Source organism: Cylas formicarius, unplaced genomic scaffold (assembly GCF_029955315.1).
Source record: "Cylas formicarius isolate icCylForm1 unplaced genomic scaffold, icCylForm1.1 PGA_scaffold_2__14_contigs__length_35257938, whole genome shotgun sequence".
NCBI lineage: Eukaryota > Metazoa > Arthropoda > Insecta > Coleoptera > Brentidae > Cylas > Cylas formicarius.
This window is the reverse complement of record NW_026844319.1, coordinates 21,036,596-21,046,537: the sequence shown is the minus strand read 5'-3', so window position 1 is coordinate 21,046,537 and position 9,942 is coordinate 21,036,596. Positions and strand designations below refer to the sequence as shown.

The window sequence follows — 9,942 nt, the reverse complement described above, 5'->3', positions numbered from 1 at the left end:
AACGGACGATTTGTTAACGATTCGGTACAAAATAGGTTGCAAAAGCTTCGTTTTCTAAATTGCAAAGTCTATTTTGATCGGCAATAAATATATCTACAAGTCGGTGTTTAGATTTTTTATTTGGTGTATGAAGTAAACGAAACCACACGTTATTTGCTCGATTTTTCATCAATTCATTGTCGAGAATATGTCAAACCAGCAATCTAAAATACAAACCTCACGTTCTGGTTGAACTGTAGCTTTAAATCTGCAATTTTGGTACAAAACTCTTCCAAATTATAGCTTAAAGTGTACGTAGCCGAAGGTACGTAGATTCAGTAAAGGTTAATTAAAAACCTTTTTTTCTGAGTCAGCTAAATAAATGGAACTTCAGCCATTGTTCTGTTTCTTCCAACGACAAATCTTGTGACTTGTACCCATATAAGTGTCACAGTGATATGGTGTGAGTTTTTTTTTTAAATTAAATCGTTAATACGATCAATAAACAATTCTGTGTTAGCCTAATTAACTTCTTCTTCTTCTTCGGTCTTATCCAATTCAATGGAAGTTAGGCCAAACCACTTCAGAAAGTTGGCTGGTCCGCACCTTCCTCCTACTTTGCCCTGCAGACGATATTTGGCAAGGTTTCTCATTATATAGCCCAAGTATTTTAGTTTTCGCTATTTTATAGTGCGCATAAGAACTAGTTGGCAATCCATGCTTCTGAGGACTTATTCATTGGCACTTTTTCATTTGCCTCTTGAGGTGAGATCTCGACAGCAAAGCTTCAGCTTCATTTGATTAAATACTGCTCTGCCCTTTCTATTCTGCACTTTATTTCTTTAGAGTGGTCCCGCGATTCGTAGATGTTACATCCAAGGTAAGTAAAACTGCTCGATTTTTACAATAAAGCACACCATATTGATCAGGAGATTTATTTATAATCATATTTACCTTTACTTGTGAATGTAACTGTTGAAAAGTTCTTGCAGCCTTTGTAAGCTGTCAGCGAGCAAAACTGTATCATATAACTACTAGCATTACTACATATATCTTAAACTAAGAGTCTTACTCAATAAAAGTTTTTTAGTTTGTACTACAGATAAACACTAACATTGAGATTTAAAATTTCGCAATTCGCTTTTACACTAACTCATAAGGTTTGCTTTTTTTTAGTCTTCTCGTGTGGTTGGTGTATGCCCTCTGTATTTATGTGACCTGAGAGTCATTGTTTCTTAGCTAAATGACCGTTTGTCTGACAGTGTCCGTCGAAGTCACTATTTCGAAAGCACCAGGGTGCATTAAAGCACTTTATTCTGGAATCTCTGGTGATTTGGGTGTTGCTCACTCCAACACATCACCATAGTTCAATCCCGTAAGTCCATCCAGAGTGGACTTTTTCCACAGCAGCTTCTCTTCTTCTTTTGACATGAGCTTTCCAGTGAAGCTTCGTACCTAAGGTTAGTAGGATATTTTTCTGCGTTGGCATGTTGTATTTGTCGTCTATCGATCGCCTTCCATGAAAGCTTGCCGAACAACAGATAATTTCTTCGCTCTCAAGTAAAAGGATTTTGCGGTTACGGTTTTCGCAGGCAAAATTTATATCTTTCAAGATTTTGCCTGGCAATTTTTTTGTTATTTATCTTTTTTTTTCTGGTTGTCAAAGAAACATATAATTCTTTAAATTGCGTAAATATTTGTATTTCTTTATACAATATACAATACAATTCCTTGGCGGAAGACATAAAGGATACGTTTTTTCAGTACGTTTTGGAGACGTTTTTAAGAGACAGTGTACTCAGTTCACTAACTACTTAGTAAAGTGTATATATTGATCAAGCGAAAAAAATTGTATACATGACTTACATAATGACGAACACAGACAAATACGAGCTACTACAATGCTATTTTCGTGAGAAGCATAGAAAGAAAAGAATGCATGAAGAAGAATTTTGATTAGCATAAAATTCCATCGAATTGATCCAGATAGAGAAAAAACAAATTATTTCAACATTTTCTTATATCGCATATATTATTTATAGCAATATTACCCAATTTATATGGTTTTAAGAGTAAATTTTTGAGTTCCATGTTTAATTATTTCCCAACGCTTAGAACTTGATATCGCTCATGTAAATATTAAATGACCGTGTTGCTCTTTATTTGAAAATTATAAATATTCTAACCCTCCATGCGTAATTTTCCGAAACCTTGGATGTTGATAAAAGGGGCGACGTTTTTATTAAAAGTGTAAATCTGTTATTCCTGGATCGTATCAAATAACCGGGGATTAACTAAGACCCCGCTAAACAGTTTCTCCGCCCTTAAAACTTATAGGTCAAAATTGCCCTGGACGAGAAGAATCAGAAATTGGACGGGGATAAAAAGGTCAAACGTGTACCGAAAACGACTTTCCGAATTAATTTGTTGTCGTAGGATCGAGTAAATATAAAGGCGAACACCTGAATAAGGGAGAACGAAGGGCTTTTAATTTGCTTGAGACTTCGATTTTCTAGTTTACGACATCCCAGGCCGCCATTTACGGTTTGATTGATTCCCTTTTAAGGATAACAATATCAATGTTTGGTGCGAGTAAATTACAACACAGGGCGTGATTTTTATTTTTATACCGTACGTTGGTACAATTGACTGGATTAAGTTTAGGCTACAGTCGAGGTTAGACTATCTAAGTAGGTACACGATTTCAACACAATGGTTTTAATATATAACTACGACTAGTTATTTTAAGATTGAGGGATGTAAGAAAAAACAATGACTTACTCGTTAAAATAATGAAGCCATCAGTATTGGGATAAAATTTTGTATAAACACGTTTTCACTTGCAAAATTAAAACACTAACCAAAGAAAATTAAGAAAATTCTCATTCTTGTTAATTTTTTTCAATCTGACAAGCTGCATTTATAAAGATCAGATCCCAAATTTCTCTGTCTCTGAAGTATTAATGTCTCTTTCGACGACATTAATACTTCAATATTCGAAAAATGCTGAAAATTGACACTTGATGGAATTAATTTTTGTTTCAAAACGAAAGTTCTGCGTCGAAAGAAATAAATTTAGGAAACTTAGGATATCCGAGTTTTACACTTACTGGGCCCTAAGTAAGTAACTTAAAGGTTGTATACAATACAAATCCCTACTGGACCCAGATTTAAGGTATGGTAACATCATTAAAGATAAAAAATAAACATAAATAACATTTCAAGTTTCAATTATAGTGTTCTCACTATAAGTTTACAGCGAAGTCATTGGTCGTACTTGATGAAATGTTTATATTTCAAGAAATTTAGCTAAGAATATTATTCTTTAGAGCAAATCAGTACGTGTTTCCAAGTGTAAAGGATACAAATATTTTCCTGACAACCTAGTGGTTTTACATTCTGTCATATGAATCTTGGGTATAATATATTGCTGGTCTAAGAACGACCTTTTAACTTACGACAACGCAGTAAATTTTGTCTGCATGACGTCGCTCTAAACATAACGTAAAAATACTATAGGAGAAACCGCAGAATCACATCCCTGTCACGCGTAGATTGCGTAGATAAGAACCCGTTTCGAGTTATCCGCTATATCGATAAATTAAACAATAATAATAGGGACTTCTTGCACCTCTTTGGAAATTTCACCATTTTGTTACTTACTGGCTATTAGCACTTATGACGTAATTTTTGTGACGTTGTTTTCGTCCTAACTTTTGTAGCTTTTGCCCGCTTTGCTGCTGTTTTTGTTGAAATCATGTCAATAAGTAAGGTTAACTATGTTTTCTTTTGTTAAAAAAATGGTTATCGCAACGGAAAATATAATTGATGTAGTTTTAAGATGCAAAAAGGTATTTAAACCACCAGTTTTGGGCAAACCCCCTTTTCTTGAACACAATCTTATTGTAACAGTCTTTAGTATTAGGGCCCTAAAATTGTTCTTGAATTGCACTCATATATTGGGATTTAAGTTCAGCATTTATTTTCAAATATTTTAAAAAACTTGAAAAGGAAATCAATACAAAAATTTACACCTCGTGTTCTTTGCATTTCACTTTAATGAATCACTCATACTGGCAAATTGTCTTGCAGCAAAGCCCATAGAAGTAGAAGAAGAACTTAGTAAGGAGAAACGTTATTTCCCATCATCAGTAAAATGTTGTCGAAGTAAGCGGTGCAAAAAGTCCCAAATAATTAATATGCGCACCCATCCTGCCGACCAACAAACGTCTAGGACATAAGACGACGATAACAGAAAATATTTACAATGACAACCGCATAACTGGCCTCTCGAGTTAATGTCTGGCGGAAGTAACTCGAGAGTCATGGTTTTTCATAACACAAATCCACGCCATATTGTTTTACTCACTCTCGCCGCTACTCGATACCGGGTGGTCAAACCTTACCGCAATATTATCACAACTAGATTGACTTTGAGCCAGCAAAGAATAAACTACTGCTGCACCTCGCATACGAAATACGTTTCGAACGAGCAAGGAGAGTCGTTCCACTTCAAACCTTTGCCGTCCCTGTTCCACAGTTCGAGGCAATTCTCTTGTTCGCCGTTTTCGTATTCGAAATTGTTCGGTTCGCCAGCGTTCCAATTGGTGAAGGTGATCGGTCGACCGGTGGACAGCCAGAAGAAGTTGCCCTCCTCGGCCAGATCCGTGCCCGACGTCCAGAAATGTTCGTTTCCGAATCCTGCAGATCGATTTACGGTTTTTATGGGGTAAAGTCTGTTCATAGATATAAAAAAGTGACTAACTGATACGAATTAAGGAAAGACCCGGGCCAGCTGTAAGAATGAAATATGGCCGAACAGGTTCGTACTTTGCTGCTTAGAATTTAATTATTTGGAGGTTTTGTTAGGAAAGATACTAAACAATATTTATTTATTTATGTTTATATCTAAAATAAAATTACTAATTATTTTTATTAACCACTTAAATTACTTAAAATTATTCATATAATATATTAGTATCACTATCGCTATTATCCCTTGTTCTAATTATTATTTGTTCTATGTGATTTGCAATATGGATATACGATTGTTCTGCTTTTTCTATATGTTTAACAGAATTTGCCCAACTTTATGGAGGGATGTTAAAAACTTCAGTTGCTATAAGTTTGAGGACATTGGAGTTCACAGGGGGAAAAACATTGTTACGACGAATGGCAGATTTCAGTTGGTGCCAAACATGTTCAATGGGATTAAATATACAGTTGTAAGATGTAAAACTGTAGGCCCTAGATTTTTTGAATAATCATCCTATTGTAGGTTCAAGCTTTGTAGAACCTCAACTAATTCCTTTTTGGTATAATCTTCGTGAAAATAAATGTCGTTATTATACATGTAGTTTTGGATTTTTGCTCTTGTGTCACATGAGGAAGGGGTTTTAGTCAACTGTCTACTGTGATAACTTGCATTGTCCATTACAATGACGCTATTAGGTGGAATGTTTGGAACTAGTTTGTTTTTAAACCAACTTTCAAATAAATCAGCGGTGGTGTCTTCATGGTAATCCAGAGAAGAATCTTTAATATTTTTCGCAGACAGAGATAGTCTAGTTGGAACCCAACCGTCTTTAGAGCCAGCATGCATTTATTCTTTTACCTCTTTTTAATGGCGCGTTTATTTTACACTTATCAGTTGAGTCAACCCAACCCTTTTCGGGGATATCATAAGTGTCGAAGTAAATAACTGGCCTTTGTTAATCTCTGTAAATCCAAATTGTTTGAGGATATTGCAATGGCCATTTCCGAATTCTAAAACATTCCATTAAAACTTGCCTTTTGTCAATTTTTTAAATCTAAAACCCATGTGTTGAATACACTTCCATAAGGTAGTTCTGCCACGATTAACACCGGTTTCATCTTTTTCAAGCCTCCTAATTAAGATATCTAATGTAGGCACGCTTTGTTCCTCGTATAACTGGTAAATTTTACGCCGTATCTTGATCACTTTCATCTACACTCGAAAAAATGTCAGCATCGCTTCTTTTTTTCCTCGCTGAAATGGGATTATTCACAATTTTCCATACAGTTGATGTTGGAATTTTAGTAAATGTGGCCGTTTCTTCTAAAGATGCTTGCTTGCTGGCTCCACGTTTTTTACCTGAATTTAAATTCAGAAACTTTAGGTAATAATCTTGTTGCATTGTATGTTAATGATCATCCTTGGATAATCCCATTCAAAAACAATTGATCACTTTGTCATATCTATGAACAAACCATACCCCGTATGCAGCCTCTTGATAAACGTTTTGTTTGTTTGTTTTGTTTGTTTAGGCGGGTTCGGCTAATAAAAACAGTGCTGGAGCGGAGTAGCAGTATGTTTTTCGCAAGCAAGCTTGGAGTGTAAACTCTATACCCGAACGCCCTTGGACTTTTCGAACAGAACATCAAGCATAAATGTCAAACAGCTATTTTGGTTTGTTATTATTTTTGTACTTCCCCTACAGAAATAGTTTTTTGTGTATATTTTTATCATCCGTTTTTATTAGTAATGAATAATCATTTAATGAACGACTACGATAACGAAGAAGTCAATGTAATTAAAAAATTGAAGACCTTGCATAAGTAAGATGCCCCTTGTTAATAATAAGCATTTTAAAAAACACAAATATTAGAAAAAATCCCTATATTAATATATCAATTTAATATCTAAACGTAACCGAAACTGCCAAACAAATATTTAGTACCTTATGTATAGGGTGGGCCGACACTACCTTATCTCAGAAACTATAGGGGATGGAGTTAAAACTTAAATATAAAAGTTAATTGAGATATTACAAACTTTAATTTATTTTAATTTTGAATATACATTCTAGACATATTTTGTGTATAATGTCCTATACCAAAGTGTAATCGTTTTGGATATTTTTAATTCCGTATGCGAAAAATGACGTTTGCAATAAATATCTGCCAATTTATTGTTTCACTTGAGTAGGTTTTGTTGTAGACAAAGGACTCGAAAAACGGTTTTCATAAGAAATTCGACATAATCATACAGGGTACGCGAAAAATACGGTTAAAAATGAAATTAAAAAACTACCAAAAACCATTTTTTTTATGGAAACTACCTATTTTTATAATCTTATCATATTTAGCATTAAAAATTAAGGCAATTTTATGTAAGGTTGTATATGCCTAATATTTTTACTTTTTGTTACATTTCCTTTCAAACATTTATTTATCACAAATAATATGCTGTTGCCATATAAGTTCAGTTGGTGTAAGGCGGCTATGGCGGCGCCTAAAGAAACCCAGTGCTAGAACGCTGTCTCCTTGGAAGTGTATTTTGTTGTCGATTACTGTAATAATTCAAAAATTTTTGGACAAATTTTAATAGTTAATAAATTTAATGTGTTCACTTGCTTGCATAGCATGTTTGACACAGAAGAAAAGACTGATATGTTAGAAAGTTACATATCGAACAATAAAAATAGAGATTATATAACATTGAAGAAAGAAAAAAATAGACGTCCTCATATTTTGAATGATGAACGGAAACTTAATATTTTGTTGCATTTTGCAGAGACCCCTGAAGATTAGGTTAGAATTTTGCAGTCCTATGGAGAGATTTTAAGTATTATTTGGACAGGTGAGTCCATATTTACAACCTCAACTAAAATTTTTAATCGGAAAAGTACCCATTACTGGAGCAACAAGATTAATCGAAAACAAGGTTCAGAATAATAGGTTCCGTATTTTTTATCAGAAGTTAAATTAGCAACGCTATTTAGAGCTTTTAAATATTATCCATCCCTTTATTGAAAATGAAGTGCATGAACTATGATGACGAAATTTAATTTGGCAGTAGGATGGCGCTTCTTATGACAGAAGTCAAGAAATTAGCACCTATTTAAATGCACATTATAGAGAATGAATTGGGGAGAATGGTAGTTACGCCTAGCGTCCAAGGAGCCCCGACTTAAGTCCCCCTGGATTTTTTTCTGTGGAGTACACTTAAGGATTTAGTTTACAAACGCAAACCGTCATTTGCGGAGGAACTTGAATATCGGATAAGAGAAGCCCGCGAGGGCGCCCCCCTTTAATACCAATTTAATTAATAAGAGAAGCTATCGAATATTTAAATGGGACCGAATCTGTTAGAAATGCCATTATATATTTAGAAACTCTTTATAGTACTTATATTGTTCAAAGTACAATAGTTATTATCCTTTGTAAGCTATTAATTTTTTATTGATCGTTTGTTAATAGAATATTTACCAACGTTATCGCGTATCCTTGGTCTTATTCTGTATAAATAATGCATACGTACATTACATAATCTTTGGATCTTCATAAACGCAATATTATGGTCTACTATAAAATGATAAACCATAGTGGAAGCACTCTACCATTTGTTTTGTTCAAAACCGTCATAGCGACGTTACACTAACTAAGCTTATATGGCAACAGCATATTATTTGTGATAGACAAATCTTTAAAAGGAATTATTTCAAAAAAAACATAACCTTATATAAAATTGCCTTAATTTTTAATGCTAAATTTGACAAGATTATAAAAATTGTTAGTTTCGATTTAAAAAAAAAGTTTTTTGACAGTTTTGTTAGTTTCATTTTAAATCTTTCATCAGAATTTCTTATGAAATCCGTTATTCGAGTTCTTTGTCTACAACAAAACTTACTCAAGTGAAACAACAAATGCTTCCGAATGAAGAAATTGGCAGATATTTTACGTTTTGCAAACGTTATTTTTCGCATAAAAAGTCAGTGTCAACAAAGGCTCAACTTAGGTATAGGATGTTAAAACAAAATATGTCTAGAATTTTCTATAGAATTCAAAAATGAATTAATATACTAGGAGTGTGGTTAAACCACCATACATATAGAAAATTAAAACAAATTAAAGGTTTGCAATTACTCAATTAATTATTAGACTTAACTTTTGGCCCCTTCCCCCATAGTTTCCGAGAGATGATTTCTCTTAAAAACCTGCATAGGATGTGGAGTGACACGTATTCACATTACTCCGTATAACCGAACGAAAACGGAGTCACTCTATTTGCGTCAAAAAGCCAAAAAGCAAATAGAGCGTATGAACAAGCCGAACCCCACCTTTTATTACTTGGACCGAGTCAAATTTCATAAGATGATTTAAAGAAATAGTTGCCTCCTCCTCCTCCATGTGTGGATTTTGTGAGACAAGTTGTATTTAGAGCGAGGCGGGTAGTAATGGGTATTGTTTTCTCTGTCGTTTATTAAATTGGTAAATTTGTGAAATCATTTCAGTCGTTTATCCTTTTTTGAACCAAGTGGTTTTACAAATAAATACAATGATGCCTTTTTTACGCTACAATTCAAATAAGGGCCCAACAACCCAGTAAAAACCACATCTTTGTTTTAAACTAAAATATGGATAAATGAAATTAAAACTAAAGCAAGAGTTGAATTTGGTGAAGTATTTGCACTTTATGGCTTATTATAAATGTTCAATTATCCAATTATTGCCGAATAAAATGCGAAATTATTATTTAGTGTCACATTACCTGACACTACTACGTTCTAACATTATTTCCCGTTTTCAATTAATTTATTATTATCATTTATTTTTTCATTAAAAATCAGACTAACTAACCAAAACTAAACAATTGTTGGAAACCAAAAAATTAAATTTATTATTGAGTTATACAAGAAATAAAAAATTTTGGTTAAATGTGCAGATTTATTTCAAGTGTTTTTTGAAATAATACCACTGACAAAATGAATACTGCAATTTGCTCACAAATAAATGTTTTGAAACAGTTAGAAAGATTTAAATATTTTCAATTATTATAAGTTTACCAAAGAAGTTGGATGAGAATTATGAATTTTATTTTATACGAATATTTAAATAAAAATTGTTTGATCAGCCAAATGATAATGCGTAAATAATTTCGTTAAAAACATATCCTTACTAGTTTATTACGCCTTTGCAATTACCGTTTAGATCGACAGT

At 33.4% G+C, this 9,942-nt stretch overlaps 1 protein-coding gene across 1 annotated transcript in view; it reads right to left on the bottom strand.

The window, feature by feature from the left end:
• Window positions 1-2,087: 2,087 nt before the first annotated feature.
• Window positions 2,088-9,942, bottom strand: part of LOC132698355 (lectin-like) — a 42,220-nt gene continuing 34,365 nt past the window's right edge. The window contains exon 5 of the mRNA XM_060664363.1: window positions 2,088-4,680. Coding sequence (XP_060520346.1) covers window positions 4,433-4,680 — 248 coding nt within the window. The 3' untranslated portion in view covers window positions 2,088-4,432. The remainder of the gene's footprint in view (window positions 4,681-9,942) is intronic.